This window comes from Sparus aurata, chromosome 5, assembly GCF_900880675.1.
Source record: "Sparus aurata chromosome 5, fSpaAur1.1, whole genome shotgun sequence".
Taxonomy (NCBI): Eukaryota; Metazoa; Chordata; class Actinopteri; order Spariformes; family Sparidae; genus Sparus; species Sparus aurata.
This window is the reverse complement of record NC_044191.1, coordinates 34,092,789-34,111,519: the sequence shown is the minus strand read 5'-3', so window position 1 is coordinate 34,111,519 and position 18,731 is coordinate 34,092,789. Positions and strand designations below refer to the sequence as shown.

Here is an 18,731-nt window from a genome sequence, read left to right as displayed (position 1 = left end):
TGAAGCAGAGGTATATGATCATTTGTACTAGAACAGGCACTACAGTAAGAAGATGTCTCTTCATGGCACAGAGTCAGCATCTTTCCCCCCCCACGAGTCCACTCGATACTGCACGGTAACATCTTTCCATGGATTCATTAAATTCACAACACGACACAGATACAGACGATCTTCTACATCATGGTTCAGAGTGAGTTCTCTGCTCAGCTCACATTCAGAAAGGTACGGCAGATTCACAAAGAGAGACCACTGGCATCCGAGCACGATAGAGAATAAAAACCAGAGCGCAGGAAGTTAAAGTATTTTTTTAACAAGCAACAATATCGAACTGAACTGCAGCAACGCACGTCTTTACACTGATCACTGTTCACATGGCAGAGGCTGTTTTTTGCAGGGTGCTGTGGGCTCGACCCTGCAGCTGAGACAATTCATCTGTGTGTGTTTGTGTGTATATATATATTTATATATATATATATAAATATATATACGGGCGCACAGTAATGAAGCATCATCTGTGTGCACATTCTTGCTGTATAAAAGACACTGATGCACCCGCGAACGTCGAGCTACTGGTGGCACTCTCAAAACTACTCAGGTCACACACATGCAAGGATGCACGCAAACATCCGTGTGTGTGTGTGTGTGTGTGTGCCTGCATGCTCCGGCGTATGTTCGGCTGGTTGTCCTCTTCACGTCTCGGCTGTAATTAACATGATTGGAGAGCGAGGGGATGGATAGAAACACAGGAAGAGATGGTGCTGATGAGGCTATTCACCCTGCTGTGGAGCCTGCCTGGCGCCTCTCCTCGGCAACAAGCTGAGCATCTTTTGTCTCCAACGCTACAGCTCTCATCATCGAGTGTGTAAGAGTGTGTAAGTGTGTGTGTGTGTGCGCTCGACAAAGTTGATTACACATTCATTAAAGCCCCCAGCCTCTCGTTCACCAGCTCCACTTGACCCGTGCAAGTGACGGGGCGGATGAACACGAACGTACTCTGTGTTTAGACAGCAAAGGTTTTGGATCAGGGCACCGTGTCCAAATTAAAAAATCAATTACAGGAAAAAGGTTTCAAGGATGTTGATGATGTAGAAAAAGATGGAGTCAGAGTCTGGATATGTTATATAACAGGACTGTCATTTCCCCCCCCGCTGTAATTAAATATAATTGGCTCGGTTGAGAATCACATTTTACAGGATCTTTCTTTGACGTGGTTGGTTACGTGCGTGTGGCCTCGACAGGTTAAAAGACAACTGTCGATATGGACGCATCAAATGTGCCTCTTTTAAATAAAACACTTCATCGCACTCGACACTTTGTTTAAGAGCCACTGATAGGAGTTATAATTTGACGTTGTTTGTGTGATCTGTCCTCTCCACGAGGACGTATGTAAAGAATGATTATGAAAAACTGTATTTGTGCTTCAGAGTCTTTTTATTGTGTAGCAGATTCTGTTTTTTAAGTCTCGAGAGAGAGAAGACAGAATATTTTGTTTAAATGAGCAATTTGTGGTTTTGTAGAAGAAAATGTAATCAGAAGCGGAAAAAAAACTCACTGACTGATTTCTTTCTGTCAAAAATGAACCTCTCACTGTTTTCATGATTGGTTTTTAAAAAAATTGGCAGTCATCTGTGGTTTTAGTCACATGACGTATGCTGTTCTGTGTTCTAGACCAGCAAAGTGTTGGTGGAGCTCTGGAACCGAGTCTGGACCGTGTTCTGATATCCATACTTCCCGTACTTACTACACTTAGTTTGAGTACTTAGGGTGTTCCGATATCGATCGCGGCGAAAAGAAGTGTACCTAAAGGACCCGGATGTTGCCCTCATAACGGCAAAAACATTGAGTGTGCAACGATGTACATTTTACGCACTCAACGGCCGCCATCTTGTCTACGTAGCGGAAGAAGCGAAGCCAGGCAGAGGCGCTCAGCTCGGATGTTTTTTTTGTTAAATGGCTACCGAGACGACAATGCCTGCAGGGGAGCCATACTGCAGGATTGTAGGATTGTAATTGTTAAAAAGTAAAGTCGTAGATGTCTTTTGCTCACCGTTCAAAGCGGGGTTTTTTTTGGCGGGCGACGAGCCGCGGCGGCTGTCACAATCGTAATTTCCGGTATGGGCACCACAGAGTGTACTGCGGATAGTGTACTCATGGAAGTATGAATATCGGAACACAGCTCTGGTTCTTTTGTTTCTGTAACCCACAGAACTGCCTCCAGGGAAGGCACTGGCTCAGAACCAGCACCTGAACCGCCTGGGTTGAAAAGGGGCAACAGGACCCTTTTGAGACCGAGCTGCAAAATAACCTTTAAACTTGAAATGACATTTTTCGACCTCTGCAAATGTTCTTTTGGTTTCTTGTAAACCCAACGAGGGTCGGGCTTTTTGTGAAAAAAAGACAAATCAATCAACTGACCAATCAGAAACTGGACCCCAGCAGGGAAAAGCTCCGACAGCAGCCATTCCCACCGACTGTGATTAAGGTGCCGGCTGTTATGATCGGCTGTGACACATCAGTTTTTTAATGCTGGCGCAGGGTTTGTTCTGTCGGTCGTCGGGAGGAAACGCAGCCTCGTTCACCCTCCTGTACACTTACTGTTTGAGCTAATGTGCTCGCAGGAGTCCACGCAGACGAGGAGCATTTCCCTTTATCCAGCTGACTGACTCCAAATCATCACATCAGAGCAGGAGGCATCAAGGGTGCAGGTCTCGTTCATACTGTAATCAGATAACTACGTTCTAATGACATCAACCGTAATGTGCTCGCTCTCCGAGGCTGAACTGTGATGATCCCGAGAAGGTCGGCTCCGTCTCAACCCAGCGTCCCGTTATCAATATCATTTGAGGCTGATATGCATCTCTGAGTGTTTAGAAAAACAAAAAAAACAAAGTAAAGCATTGCCGCTGGCTGAGAGACTGCGAGGAGAAGCGACGATTTAATTTACTTTCATGCTTTCAATTTGAAGTTTGACTGGATTTTGGATATTTAAAAAATCCAAGGTCTGCAGGAAAACAACGTCCTCTATGAAATGTTGAAATAATTGTAGCTCGAGCACAACACGCACATCCTGTTGAGGTGTAGTCGACACTTTGACACGTACCATATGCTGTTTTTAATGGAAATAAGTCTGGTGTTGGACCCTCGCAGGCTTACTGCCAACACTTCAGCATGTACAAGTGTTGTGTCCATGCATTTTCCAGACATCATAACAGGTCAGCGAGGCCGGTCCTGTTTCTTAACACACCGATGACAGATGAAGCATCTTGTTGCCCATATTTGGAGCACATGACTACATTCCTTTAGTAACCATCAGACCTGCATTCACGGAGTCACGTCGGGGAATAACATGAGGTCAGATTGTGTTTGTTAAGTCTTTACTCTCAGGCTGTCGCTGGGAAAGATGAGAAGCAGGTATAAACTCTGCACAAAAAATAACCTACACGGCCATATTTGTTTTTTAAATTATCATTTTTTAATCTTGCCATTATGTGTCATTTTATTCGACTGAACTGAGCATCCTAAAAAATTTTAAATGTGTAACTTTATCACAATTTTTTAAAGGGTAACTAAAAGAATACAAATCTTTTTGTGGCTCCAGACAAAGCTGCACGGAAGTCTGATAAAATGAGTCGTTCAGTCGCTAAGATGCATTGTGGGTAATGTAGGCTGAGGGTTTTGATAAAGGAAGAAGAATGCATGGAATAACAAACATGGCATCTCTAATATATAATACATTTAATAATATTTAATAAACTGTCCATAATAAGTCCAACAGTCTTAAAGCACTTTTAAAAACCTGCTGCCTACATTACCCACAATCCCACTAAACCACTGAGTGACCAAAGACTGAATAAAACATCCTAAAAAATGTTAAATGTGTAACTTTAAAGGGTAAATAAAAATAGTACAAAGCCTTTTGTGGCTCCAGACGAAGCCGCATGAAAGCCTTATAAAATGAGTCTTTCAGTGGCTAAGATGCATTGTGGGTAATGTAGGCTGAGGGTTTTGATAAAGGAAGAAGAATGCGTGGAATAACAAACACGGCATCTCTAATATTCAGTTTTTCAACTGTCCATAATAAGTCCAACAATCTTAAAGTGCTTTTTAAAAACCTGCTGCCTACATTACCCACAATCCAACTTAGCCACTGAGTGACCAAAGACTTGTCCTGCTGACCTGTAAACAGCTTTTAATGTGCAAAAAAATGGTGGATTTGCCCTTTAAACGGCTGCCAAAGCAGACAGGAGGTGCTTGTTGCTCCTCCAGGTCTCTTCTACGTGTTGAGACAGAATACAGAGCGGATGTAAATCTGCGAATGACGGCCGACAAGAAAATACCACTCGAGTGACGATTGTACGTCTATCGTAATTTTCTTTTATAAATGCACGACGACCAGACGGAACAGGACGGCGTTCAGAGACGAACACACACTTCATCTTGTGTTTATAGGAGCTGCTTGTGGACGTACGAACTGAAGCTGCTGCTCACTGCAGCATAAACAACATACGTGACATTAAAAATCTATATCACTTCTAATAATAAATCTGCTTAATGAGATATGCCGTGAATTAACGAGATGATACTGTTCTCTCAGACGCTCTGTAGGAGTATTTACATTTATATTCCGGCCTCTGTGGAGAAGTGGAATGTCAGCAGACAGCAGGACGTCTGTTCTGTGTCCTCTGTTGTCTCTGCAGCTCGTCCATATGTACGTACGTAGTCTCGTATACGCTTTGTTTCGTTAGCGTTGTGCTCGGTGGGGGAACACGGTGATATAACACAGATCATGATTCAGGTGTGTCGTCTCAGTTTCACGTCAGCTGACTCTGGAATTTAAAACAACAGCTTTTGTGTCGCTGAGAATAAACCAGGAGCGAGGAGGGGGAGCGGCGGGGTGTGAAGGCAGAATGACGGCTGTCAACAGGTGATCGCTCTCTGTGTGTGTGTTGTGTGTGTGTGTGTGTGTGTGTGTGTGTGTGCACTGCATCTTGTGACATGATTTCACAGAGGAGTCATTTTCTTTACAAACTGATAATGTGATAATTGTGAGACTATTGTGTTGACTTCCAACGCATAACAAGTGTTTTCTAAGACTAATTAAAAACAGATTTTTTCTGTGTGTGTGTGTGTGTTTGTGTGTGTGTGTGTTTGTTTGTTTGTGCGCCCGGCAAATATGTAAATCTTCAGGATTTAGTGATTAAGCTCACTGCAGGATATTTGCAGTAAAAACATTCTGGATTTCCATTAATCCACTCGACACGCTTTAAGAAACTCAGAAAAACAAAAGAATAAAAACAATGCATGAAGTCACCTGGTAAGTGAAGATCTTTAAAGAAGTGGGATTATCATCATGTAAAGAGAAATCTGTTGAATGAAACTGTTTGCGTCCTGTTGGGAGACGAGCTGATAATGTCGTGTGTGTTTACAACTGTGAGAGGTGAGGACAGTTTGTCCCAGCGGGCTTCCGTAGCTCCTGCAGCCTAACCTTCCTTTTTTCCTGGCGCCCGGCAGCGTGAGCAGCGTCTCTGCGCCCGTCGCTCTGTTACAGACATTATGCTACGCAGCAAGGCACGTCGCTGCAGCTAACAGAGGCTGCCTGCGCACATTCGAAAGGCTTCGGCGTCCACAGAGCCCTTTTTTTTTTTTAAACCTTGATAATAACACACACCTCGTGTGAGTGGCGAGGTACAAATGTAATCCAGCGCAAATCGCGTTAAGACACAGAGTGCATGTTAGTGGCAGGCGGACGAGAAGAGCAGCTAATGAGACTTACATTAATATTTCACAGTTTGAAAGCGGCGCCTTGCATTCAGACGGTGAGCCGGGGACGGTTATTACGATTATTACGGTGAAATATGTTGAAAATGTAAGTGTTTCATCTTCTTTCCACTGCAGATTGATCTCTGAGCGTCACACCAGCGTTGCTTCGGGGGGTTTAGTGGCATCACGGGCGGCTACATCCGGGATGGAGTTCTCACAATCGAGCAGTTTAGGTTTTTACTTCTCACTTGACGTTCGCTCTCGCCTCTTCAGCGTTTGAAGCACTTCTCCGTTGCAGAGAAGATGCTCCCAGCTGCCGAGGATGAAAGCTGAACGACATGCTTGCCAGCTTTTCAGGTGATTGCCAGGAATTCTCAGCAACACCTGCAGGGGAACCTTAGAGCGATCCTTCAGCCAGAGAGGCACTCGAGTCCTGCTCAGGGAGACGGAGTTGGCATTCAGATCAGCCTGCAACACAGACACACACATGCAAACACTCACACACACACACACACGTTCAGAGTTTATGCTGTGTTGTTTTCCTTCTCTCCATCAGCTCGTCAGGCAGCTGAATCCACACATCTGCCTGTGTTTTCCACAGAGAGAGAGAGAGTTCCTGGAGAACTTTCTGCAAAACTCGATCTCTTCAAGCACTTTGCAGAGAAATCCCTGTTAAAACGAGGAGCTGCTGTGTGTTATTTCGCTGCACGCCGGTCTCATGTTGAAGCACCCGCTCCAAAATAGACCGTGTGAAGTCACGCAGCTTTGTGTGATCTGCGGATGTGTGATCCTTCATTCTGCAACGAGAGTGTGTCGGTGTGACAAGCAGAGGCTGTGAACACCGGAGGCGTGAGCGTCTGCTTCAGTTTGGCTTTTGAACTGGAATGTGCTCGTGTCGTATGAAGTGATCATCAACACTTTTTGGCAGCGAGCGAGCCTCTCTAACGGCGGCTGATCATTAACTGTGAGCGGCGTTGAGTACTTTACACAAAGTGCATCGTGGGTGAAGACAGCGGCTCAGTGACCAGAGGCCTCGTCTCACTTGCAAATCAGCTCACATGATATATTCCAGTGGGCACGCTGGAAATGTATTCACCGCAGCCACAGTCACCGGCAGACAAACTCACACATTCACGCTGTTCTTTTGCAGGAATACACGGCGGCAGAAGCAGCAATGTGAACAGTCAACTCACTCTCTCTCTGCAGCTGTCCTGCACAACGTCCCCCGTGTCCCTGTGAGTGCTATTCCTGCAGGTTGTTACTGGAGTAGAAGCTGGACGTCTCCGATACGGTCTTGGAGACGCTCCGTGACGAGGATCCGTTTGAGGTGAGGTCCAGGGAGGAGCAGGCTCCGACCGCGGCCCCGCCGGGGCCCGGACCTGCCGTCGCCTTGATCTTGGGATGCTCCATGTCGTCCCCGCTCTGGAGGACGGTGGACACGGTGGTCTCCATCCGGCTGGCCTTGTAAACGCTCGTCTGGGTCTGAAGGTAGCGAGTGGACTTGAGTTCCAGGCCCTCGTAGGAGCCGCGAGGGACGCAGGGGCAGCAGTGGAAGGCTTGTTTGAAACCGGCGCGAAACCTGTGTGAGAGAAGCAAAGATCAGTGTTATTGATTTTGATTGATCGATGGTGGTTTATGCACATTCAGAGCTATTAAAGGGATATTCCGGTGTAAGTTTAATCCATGGTCTAACACACCGTGAAACTGTGTTAGACTCCCTCTCGAGAGATCAAGTTAGCAGACCGCTAATTTACATTTTATCAACCTCAGAAACGACCGCACGACAACAATACACTGCAGTAAATGGATCCAAATATGAACCGCCACCAAAAAGCCACAATTAATGCTCAGAACAGCACCAAACTTCAGCAACAGTACAAATAGGGTCTCAGCACATAGTCCGGGGAATCTAACCTCCGCTAGCTTAGCTGGATTTCTACTGAAAAGCTGACTAAATTTACCACTCTTCTGCAGCAGCTTCCTGTTGACGGGAAGTCCCGACGAGTCGATTACCGAGTGCAGTAGAGTTCCGCGGCTCATGGATGAAAATGTATGATTATGACTCCATGGAAAAGCAATCAAAGTTCATATGTGTCTTACCTGCCAGTTTATAACAGTTATTATCGAGAGCGGACAGGGAAAAGAACGGAATTGAGCATTTCTAACCGCACTCGGTAATCGTCGCGTCGGGACTTCCCCGACCCGGAAGCTGATGGAGGAGAGTTGAACTCTGTTTTTAGCTTCACAATAGAAATCCAGCTAAGCTAGCAGAGGTTAGATGCCCCGGACTATGTGCTGAGACCCTATTTGTACTGTTGCTGAAGTTTGGTGCTGTTCTGAGCATTATTTGTGGCTTTTTGGTGGCGGATATTTGGATCCATTTACTGCAGTGTATTGTTAACACAGTTTCACGGTGTGTTAGACCATGGATTAAATTAACACCGGAATATCCCTTTAACCGTGACGTGTTACCTATCAGATTGTGTTGTGGGCGGGACGTTGTGTGAGAGGAGGCTGCATCAGAGACCCCGATAATCATCCAGAGGAGAAAATCCGCTACTCCTAGTATATATATATATTTACTCCACTGCACTGCTGGGATGTGCATCGACTAAAAAAAGATGTACAGTCACAAAAATAAAGGTTTGTGTGCGAGCGAAGCATCTTAATGTTCAGCATCACAAAACATCACATGTGACATTTACGAGTGGACTTTATTGGAGGCGCCTGGCGTTCAGCGGCTCTCATTTTTTGATTCTACAAACAGTTTTAAATGTTTTATACAAATGCCAAAAGTCACAGGAAGAGAGACCGAACACATGGTTATACATACGAAGCTCAAACAGAGAGAGAGAGAGAGATGAAGGAAGGAAAATGCCAATCATTGAGAGAGCCGGAGAGAGAGATGAGCAGAGACTGATGGGAAACAAGAGGACACATTTGAATTTAAATTGGGAGCTGAGAGATGATGGAGATATCACAGTACATAATAATGACTGAGCAGTCCAACCCACATATTGTCATTTTTTAGGACTTAATGAACTTCCGAGCAGAGGCGAAAAACAGCCAAGTGTGAAATCTCATTTCTCCGCCAGCACGGAGACAATTAACAGGTGGCTCTGAAGACAATGTGGCGGGGAGATTGATGAAAGACGGCGAGCAGACTCGACCATCTGTCTCCGCTTTGACCCGACAGCAATCTTTTTTAGATTCGCTGACATTTTTGTCTTGACAGGCAGACTTCTGATAATGCCAAAGAGCCGGGAGAGTAAAGCTGCCGATGTGCACGGTGGGATTCAGCTCGTTTCAAGAGACGTTAAAAAAAAAAGTTTGGAGTTTTATTCTAACTTCAGTCCGTGTGTGAAATCGTAAAGCTTCTTGAAGTGAGCACAAGCAGCATCTTTCCACGGCGACGATGTTCTCAACTGCCTGTCACTCAGCGGAGGACGGGATGCTGTTATTGGACGAGTGTACCTGCAGGTGTGTGTGTGTGTGTGTGTGTGTGTGTGTGTCTGCAGGGACATTATGATTTCTAGTAAACAAGAAAATCACCTTTCTCCTCCCTGAAGAGATTTCATTTTTCCCTCACAAAGAAAGTTATTTTGTCCCGGAACAAACAGACAGATTGGACTGCTACCTGTTTCTTTGTCAGGGTGATTGCTTGCAAATTGATGTTTTAAAAGTTAGTTGGTCTGAACTCATTCCTTTTTTTTATTCACGGTATGACTTCTTTTCCAGGACAAGAGACTTTTTTTACACTGTCCACTTCACATGCAATTAAGTTTTAAGCATTAAACTGAACTGTGAGTGAAGTGGACGGTGTGCCGGAGTCTCTTTCCTGATTTTGTCTTCTTCTGCAACCAAAATGTAACCTAGGCTAGTTTTGTGAATGTACCCGAGTCAAACCTTCGTGTAAAACCATAATTATGACAAAAAAAGAGGCACTTTTGAGTATTTTTGTTTTCAGGTCAAACTCATTTTCAATGGGAGTGCTACGGGCACTTTTACGATAGCATCAAAATCTCTATTTTTAAAACAGTAAGAAGTCTCGACACAACATGAAACTTTGCTGGTAGTATCACCAGGGTCTCTACACATGAACACGAGCATTGAGAACACTGTTTGTGTACACAGAGTTTACTAAAAAGAAGGTTTTTGAACAACTCATGTTAGCAGTAGCTTGTTCCGCTCGCCGCCGTCCTGCCAGTGGAGAAGTGTCGATCTCAGAATGTGACGTAACCTGGAGGACAGTTAAGGTGGAACTACTGTCTTCCAGCAACAACTATCCACGCGAGATCTCACGTGACTTTTCCGGCTTTTTATTTTAGTATTGTTTCTTATATGAGGCTCCTTTTTCAACTTCAAGGTCAATATTGTTTTTCGCTAACGACAAAACAACAAATTATCCTGCATTTATATGGAACTAAGCTTTAGGAGCGTTCCACCTTAACTGTCCTCCAGGTTACGTCACATTCTGAGATCGACACTTCTCCACTGGCAGGACGGCGGCGAGCGGAACAAGCTACTGCTAACGTGAGTTGTTCAAAAACCTTCTTTTTAGTAAACTCTGTGTACACAAACAATGTTCTCAATGCTCGTGTTCATGTGTAGAGACCCTGGTGATACTACCAGCAAAGTTTCATGTTGTGTCGAGACTTCTTACTGTTTTAAAAATAGAGATTTTGATGCTATTGTAAAAGTGCCCGTAGCACTCCCATTGAAAATGAGTTTGACCTGAAAAAGAAAATAAGGTAAATCTTAAAAATGCCTCTTTCATCATAATTAAGCTTTTATATGAACGTTTGACTCGGGTACATTCATAAAAAAAGCCTTGGTTGCATGTTGGCGAGTTTCGCTTTAAGGTCTGCAAAACTTCTACATCTACAACTTCTATTCCAAAATAAAAATGTGGAACACGATGTAAAACAGACGCTAAACACACTGTGATGATTTGTTAATCCTTCTTGACCTTTACTGCACTGAAAGATTTGAAGAAGACGACAACATATTTCATGTTTTTTGCAAATATAAGCTTGATTTCTTAGCAGTTTGGACAGACAGAACTTCTAAACGTCTCGACTAAGTTTTGGGTCCGGTGACACTTTGGGTTTGACAAGTAGTAGTTATAGTTCAGGTGAGTGTGGGGCTGCGACACGTGTGCTGACTCACCTGTCGTTGAGGCAGCAGTAGATGATGGGGTTGTACATGGTGGAGCTCATCGCCAGCCACATGATGGCCAGGTACACCTGCTGGATGAACGTCTCCACAAACATGTCGGGGAAGAACTGGTGCAGCAGGAAGTAGACGTGGAACGGCAGCCAGCAGATGGCAAACGTGCACACCACCACGATCATCATCTTCACCACCTGTCGGGACACGTGACAGCTGAATAAACACATGTGAAACCCGTCCAGTTACATCGATCCTATCAGTCTCAACGCCGTCCCTGCAGGTCATCAGTTCGACGCCTGCTTTTGTAATCTTTTGATGATGAGGCACGCTGTGCCGAGCGTCCTCCTCCTGTTTCCCTAACAAGCTTCTCTCAGAGCTGAACAAGTGGCGACAAATCTGTCAGGCCGGGAAAGAAGCTCAGCCGCTCACTGTCTGCCAAAATGTAAATCAAACGCACATATGGCACATCGTTAGCTGCTGTCAACAGACTGGGCTCACCCGACAATGAACTGAAAATAATGTGCAGGGACGCTCAGACGAGCGTGACGGATCCACGGGGCTGCAGCGTTAGTGTGGGAGGAGGACCGGAGTCCTGCAGAGGGACCAGAGTCCTGCAGAGGGTCCAGAGTCCTGCAGAGGGACCGGATCAAGGACCGGAGTCCTGCAGAGGGACCAGAGTCCTGCAGAGGGACTGGATCAAGGACCGGAGTCCTGCAGAGGGACCAGAGTCCTGCAGAGGGACTGGATCAAGGACCGGAGTCCTGCAGAGGGACCAGAGTCCTGCAGAGGGACCGGATCAAGGACCGGAGTCCTGCAGAGGGACCGGAGTCCTGCAGAGGGACCGGATCAAGGACCGGAGTCCTGCAAAGGGACCGGAGTCCTGCAAAGGGACTGGATCAAGGACCGGAGTCTTGCAGAGGGACCAGAGTCCTGCAGAGGGACTGGATCAAGGACCGGAGTCCTGCAAAGGGACCGGAGTCATGCAAAGGGACCGGATCAAGGACCGTCTGCAAACACTGAGGCTGAAGACAAGTTTAGACAAGAAAAAGACAATTAGAGCTTGTTGTTGTTGTTCTTCTTCTTCTTCTTCTTCTTCTTGGTGTCTTCTTCTTCATCATCTTTGTCTTCCTCTTCTTCATCTTCATCTTCTTCGTATCTTCTTTTTGTCTCCTTCTTCTTCTCTTTATCTTCTTCTTTGTGTCCTCTTCTTCTTGATGTCTTCTTCTTCATCTTCATCTTCTTCGTAGCTTCTTTGTGTCTCCTTCTTCTTCTCTTTATCTTCTTCTTCTTCGTGTCCTCTTCTTCTTCTTCTTCAACAACCCTTTTCCCCGTGTACAATACAAGTCTCCGTCATAGTTGTCGACGGCGAAGAGAGGGGAAGAAACAAACACGACCACGCTGTACATTTTGGGGCACTGCTGGAATATGCCGTGTGGTCTTCAGAGCACAACAGTCTCGGAGAAGCAGAGTGCATTCTGGGTACTCTGGAGCAGCACATAACGCCGAGAGCAGGCGTTTTATAAACTGGCTGAATTAACTGATATAAATGAATGCATATGAGCAGGGAAGTCAGGTCTATCTTTGCAAAGAACCACGTCAAAAAAAAAAAAAAGGGTGAGAGTCTGAATCTGCAGATGACGAGCAGCCACAGCCTCGTGTCGCCGTGGTGGAAATTGCAAAATGAAAAGCAAATGTAATATGATTTTTTATGGATCAATGGGGGGTTACATATTTATAAAACTTCCCTCAAGCCGAGTAAATCGATTAAAGGAAAAGACCCTGAACCTGCTGATAACACGCAAACCATCAAAGTGTTCAGTGCTGCAAAACCCTGAGTGGAGACTTTAATGGGGGGGTAGAATAATTTACCCAGAACTTAATTTAGACGCTGGTCCCTGCGGTGGAAACACCTCCGAAGGTTTCCTCGTCCCCGGAGGAAGTTCCTGCTGCTGGAACGCAGCTAAACTAAATGTTCAGTCTGACGTGACGGATCTCAGTCTCCAAGGATTCACATCTCGTGTTCTAGATTCAGAAAGGCGAGTCCCTGCAACCGTCTTCATCAGGAGAGTATCCTCTGAAGAAATGCAACACCGAAGCTGTGAACACACCTGACAAGCTCGGGCCAGGAGAGATGACAAGACGACAAACAAACAGGTAGAGGAGGAGCGAAGCCGGAGGGTGAAAAGACAGGTGGACTGGAAAAAACCACCGAAGAAGAGCAGGTGAAAAGGAGAGAGAGAGAGAGAGAGAGGTTGAGATTCAAGTGATAAATTCCTCACTGGAGGAACAACGCAGGCAGACGGCAGAGGAGTAATCTGATTACAGGTTACCTTGCGCTTGGCGGTCAGCTGCTCCTTGTAGCGGTCAGAAGAGTCTCCCGGGATCTCGCTGGCCCAGAGCGTCAGGCCCACCACCAGATAAGCACAACCCATCACCAGCAGAGGCAGGAAGTAGAGCAGGACGGCCACACACACAAAATATCTGCAAGACACCGTCGAGACCGTTACTCCTGACCGAACATATAGAGACATGTGAGAAGACGGCAGAGAAGGCCGGACGTTTTGGATGCAGCTGTTAAAATTAAACATGAAACATGAAAGGCAAGAGAAATACATAAAGCACGACCTGAGGACAGATGAGAGACGGTTGCCAAGGTAACCAGTCGCTGTTCAATAAATGTAGTCAGGTAAAAAGTGCGACTTTTCTCTCTGAAGTGATTCAGTATTCAAATAGAAATGTGCAGTTAGAGGGGCGTTGTGTAGTTTTGGGGGAAGACGTTTTAAATCAGAGGAGAAAGATCTTCAGCCTCTCTTTGTTTTTCATGACTGAATAAAAAAAACGACTTGAAACGACGACACAGTTTCATATGTGTGGCGGACCCTGCCACCCTTCTAGCTTCACACTGTGTTCTGGGACCTTATTTTCCTCTGAGAGCTTCTTGTTTATTCAATACTTCTGTGTTCACCACGATGATGAAGAAGAAGAAGAAGACACAAGAAGTTGAAAATGAAGAAGAATAAGAAGACACAAAGGATGAAGAAGAAGACAACAAAAAAATGAAGAAGAAGACAAAGATGAAGAAGACTTTGACTTTAAAATTAACTTTATTTATTTGTTTTTTTTCCTTCTCAAAATCAAAAGTGCATCAGCAGCACTAAACAACCAATAAAGAAAACAAACAAACAAGCAAACAACCAAAACCAAAACACTCAAAAACAAAACAAAACAATAATAATCAACAAAGTGTGAAGATGACAAAAAGATGAAGAAGAAGAAGAAGAACACTTTGACTTTAAAATTAACTTTATTTGTCAGGTTTTTTTTTGTTTTTTTTTCAAAATCAAAAAGAATACAAAAAGAAGACGACACAAAGATGAACAAGAAGAATACGACAAAGATGAAGAAGAAGACACAAAGATGAGGAAGAAGAAGATGAAGAAGAAGAAGACCACAAAGATGAGGAAGAAGAAGATGAAGAAGAAGAAGACCACAAAGATGAGGAAGAAGACGACAAAGATGAAGAAGAAGACGACAAAGATGAGGAAGAAGACGACAAAAAGATGAAGAAGAAGACGACAAAGATGAAGAAGAAGACGACAAAGATGAAGAAGAAGAAGACCACAAAGATGAAGAAGAAGACGACAAAGATGAGGAAGAAGACGACAAAAAGATGAAGAAGAAGAAGACGACAAAGATGAAGAAGAAGACGACAAAGATGAGGAAGAAGAAGAAGACGACAAAAAGATGAAGAAAAAGACACAAAGATGAAGATTAGATAAGATTCAGATAAGATTTATTACAATCATTTCACTGGATCGTGTAAATATTCTCTCATATATCTCTTAGACTCAGCTGTTGTCCTGCCTCCCTGTGAACTCTGCCTGTGGCTGAATCAATCATCACTGGAGGACGGAGAAATTACTGCGCTTCGTTAACACAATTAAAGATGTGGAGGGCAGCAGTCAGACCTCCGCTCCGCCGAGTTTCAACCCTCGAGGAAATAATTAAATATGACAGTTTCAGTATTTAGCTAATGATTTGGTAATCTATCACAGACACAGTGTGCGATCCTGTTAATTCCCCCGTTTAGTGTGTGTGTGTGTGTGTGTGTGTGTGCATTATATCACTGGGAGTGTGCAGAGCGAGTGTTTGTGTTGTGTTTAACCGTCTCCGGAGAGGGAAGACCCCCCGACTCCAGCGTCCGCCGAGGGGACGATCTGTTTTCCCCTCGGCGAACGCTGCTGACGAGCCTCACAGGCCATTTCTTCGCCAATTAACTTCAATTATGTTAATCCCATTGAATACCCAGGAGCACGCGAGCTTTCATCGCAGGAAAAATGACCACACACAAACACACAAACACACACACACATGCCGAGGATGCGTTCACACACGTGTGGATATTCTGCAAAACAAACATTTTCCTTCTGTGTTTTGGCTTCTCGTCACTTTACGTCACGCCTGGTTCGTTAAGGACAAGATGATGTCATCGCCCTCAATGCACAGAGGGCGCCGCAAGGATGACGTATTATTATATATTTAAAAACAGAGTCTACAAAGTGCTTTTGAAACAAACAAAAGCAGGAAACTCAGTAAGAAAATATCACAGACTAATAAAGACGAGCCAAACACAAGGAAGCTGAGCGTAGAGTTAAAACAAGAAGGTCAATGTGAGAACTTACAAGTAAAAGAATTAGAAATAGAGAAGTTATGCAAAGAAGGACAGAAAGAAAGAAACAAAGTCAATGAAGGAGGATAAAAAGACGACATCACGTCAGAGGAATTAAAAACGGATAAAAAGATTGAGAGCAGTAAGAAGAATAAAGGATGAAAAATAGATTATAAGTAAACAAATTAAAGCAGTAAGACTACGAGGAATTAAACAGATTAAGAGCAGTAAAAGGATTACAGAGTAAAAAAGATGAAAAGTCGTCGCATAAAAGCAAAAGTCTATAAAAAAAAAGCCTTATCTCCTCAGGTAGGTCGCTCAAAGTCGAGGCGCTCGGACGGTAAAAACGCCGTCAGCTTTTAGTTTCTGACTCTGCGAAGAGGCTCACATGAAAGACGAGCTTGAGAAGTATTCAGCAAAATCTTCAAATCAATTCTCAAACAAACAGAGAGGTGAGGAGAGACAGCGTGTTAGCATCGCCCTGGTTCCCTTGACTTAAAGTTGGTTGTTAGCTTGGTCTTGTGAGACGTTTGCAGTTTAACTTTATGCTTTTCTGAGGTTTTGGATAATTTTATTGATCGAGCTCAGAAACTTCTCCTCTGGTGTTTGAAGCATCTGGTGGGATATAATCCATTTAGAAAGAAAATCCTACACACAAACACAAAGTAAATCATTCACCCGGGAAAAAAAGCAAAACACAGACAGCTCATATCAGAGCCTGAAGCGCTCCGTCAGGTTCAGTCTTCAGCCTGAAGGCATCTCAAACACAGTAATGAGATACAGAAACTGGCCTCTGAGCAGAAAACCTCAACAGGTAATCCTTCAGGTAACGCAGAGAGGTCCGACATGCAGAGTCTGTCTGTGGACTGTTCGTATTCTGGTTTGTGATGCTTACAATCTGAGAATCAGGCGGCTGCTGCTGTTCACTGTCACCGCGACCCGGTCAGCCTTCCTAACCGAGCCTGTGGAGAACTTTAACCAGACAGACTGATGATGATTATTTAAAATTATACTATATAATAAAGAGGGAAAAACCTCTCTTTGTCACTCTACAAGATGCATTATGGGTCAGGATCTCAATCATGAAACATTAACAAGGAAAAACACTTAAAAAAAACCCTTCAGATCTCAACATTATGAGCGTCACGCCTCTTTTGGTTCTGCCACACCGGCACGCCGTATGAAATGACACACTTAGTTGCGGCTTTATTGCTTATTGTTCATAATAAATTAGGGAGTTAATAACGCGTTAACGCAACATCCTCTTAACGCCGTTAATTTTTTTAACGCGCGATTAACGCTCGGTATTTTAAAAAAAAGGAACGCGCATTGTTTGATTTACGGCCGTCAGTGGCACCTGTAGTCTTGATCCAGAGGGTGGCAGAAGAATAAGAAAGGGAATCAGAAGAAGAAGAAGAAGCAGGGCTGGCGTTCGGGAAAAACACGGTGGACTGAAAAGCGAAAGTGAAAGTAAATGGAGAAAGGACTTATGAACGGCAAATTCACTTTCAAAACACTGCCAGATGGTTCGGTCGATAGGACAAAAGTTATCTGCACGTACTGTCGACATGAAATGAGTTACCACTGAAGTACGTCGAGTCTCAGATATCATTTGCAAGCCAAACACACGGCAGATGCAGAGAGCCCACCGCCCCTCCTCGCCAAAAGCTGACATCACCATGTTTTGATCCCATTTAGGGTGAGAGGATATTTTTTTACCCTTTTATTTTCCTGCATGATTTGAAGTGTTGGATAAACATTTTCATAAAGCGAGCATATTTTCGCTTTCTTATGTTGTTAAAAGTATTAAGAACATGAAAAAAATAGAGAGTTTATGAAAAAGAAGGTTTTTGAACTACTCACGTTAGCTGCTGCAGCTCCTGCGCGTCGCCGTCATGTCAGGCAAAAAGTGTCGATCCCCGAGTGCGACCTGACAGGCACGCTTGAGGAGCGGTTCACCATTACTCTCCTGCCTGTCAGGTCGCACTCGGGGATCGACACTTTTTGCCTGCCATGACAGCGACACGCAGGAGCTGCAGCAGCTAACGCCAGTTGTTCAAAAACCTTCTTTTTAGTAAACTCTGTGTACACAAACAATGTTCTCAATGCTCGTGTTCATGTGTAGAGACTCTGGTGATACTACGAGCAAAGTGTCATGTTGTGTCGAGACTTCTTACTGTTTTAAAAATAGCGATTTTGATGCTAGCATGTCTTGCCCCGAGCTCTCCCGTTCAAAATTAACATACCCAAAACCGAAACTACGGTAAATCATAAAAGTGCCTCTTTCGTCGCAATTATGCTTTTACAGGAAGGTTTGACTCATATTCAATCACAAATAAAGCCTAGTTTGCTTTTTGGCGAGAGTTTTGCTTTAAGGTACATTTAGAACAGAAAGAAATGTGCCAAAAAAAAATGCGATTAATTTGCGATTAATCGTGATAAAAAAAATTAATCATTTGACAGCCCTATAATAAATCATATCAAAGGAGCTTGCCAGCTAGTTTACAAAACTTCTAGCTGGTTAATCTCATGAGGAAGTTATACAACAAGTGCACAAACATCAATCACACCTCACAAATAGTCAAATATTTAATCTTTATCATTTTGTTTTTCTTTCTTGAGCCTTCTCGCCACAATTTTGCAATCAGTTTTGAATGTTTTGCAGCTGTTTCCTCAGTGCACCGACTCAACAGCAGCCTCAAAGAGCAAGAACCTTTATTAAACATGCAACCTCATCTTTTCCAGTAGTTTTAGTTTTGTCTCTTTTCCACCGCGTCCTCCAAAATGTGCTTAATTAGCATGTAAGTGGGACGCAGCTATACGGTCGCTGACACGGCTCAGCGGAACGAGCCGTCGCTAATGTTATTAGTGACACCTGGGCTTCTTTCACCCTCTTCTCCTCACATGAGCGCTGAGGAGAAACGCAGTGAAAAAATAATCTAATCTTGTCTTTAATTAAACCAAGAAGTCAAGCATTCTGCCACGCCAGCGCTATTAAAAGTGTTAACCAAAGGCAAACGCGTGCAGGAGACGCCGCTCGTTTACCGCGAGGAGGCTGAGGAGAAATCAATTCAGAGAAAAAAAGAAAAAAAAAAAAACGGAAGCTGCAGCAATAAAATTAGCAGAAAGC

At 44.2% G+C, this 18,731-nt stretch overlaps 1 protein-coding gene across 1 annotated transcript in view; it reads right to left on the bottom strand.

The window, feature by feature from the left end:
• Positions 1-6,374: 6,374 nt before the first annotated feature.
• The window catches only part of tacr1a (tachykinin receptor 1a), a 36,183-nt gene continuing 23,826 nt past the window's right edge, over positions 6,375-18,731 (bottom strand). Inside the window, exons 3-5 of the mRNA XM_030418352.1 lie at positions 13,263-13,413; positions 10,930-11,126; positions 6,375-7,339 (exon numbers count right to left, since the gene is read on the bottom strand). Of these exons, the coding sequence (XP_030274212.1) occupies positions 7,003-7,339; positions 10,930-11,126; positions 13,263-13,413 (685 nt within the window). The 3' untranslated portion in view covers positions 6,375-7,002. The remainder of the gene's footprint in view (positions 7,340-10,929; positions 11,127-13,262; positions 13,414-18,731) is intronic.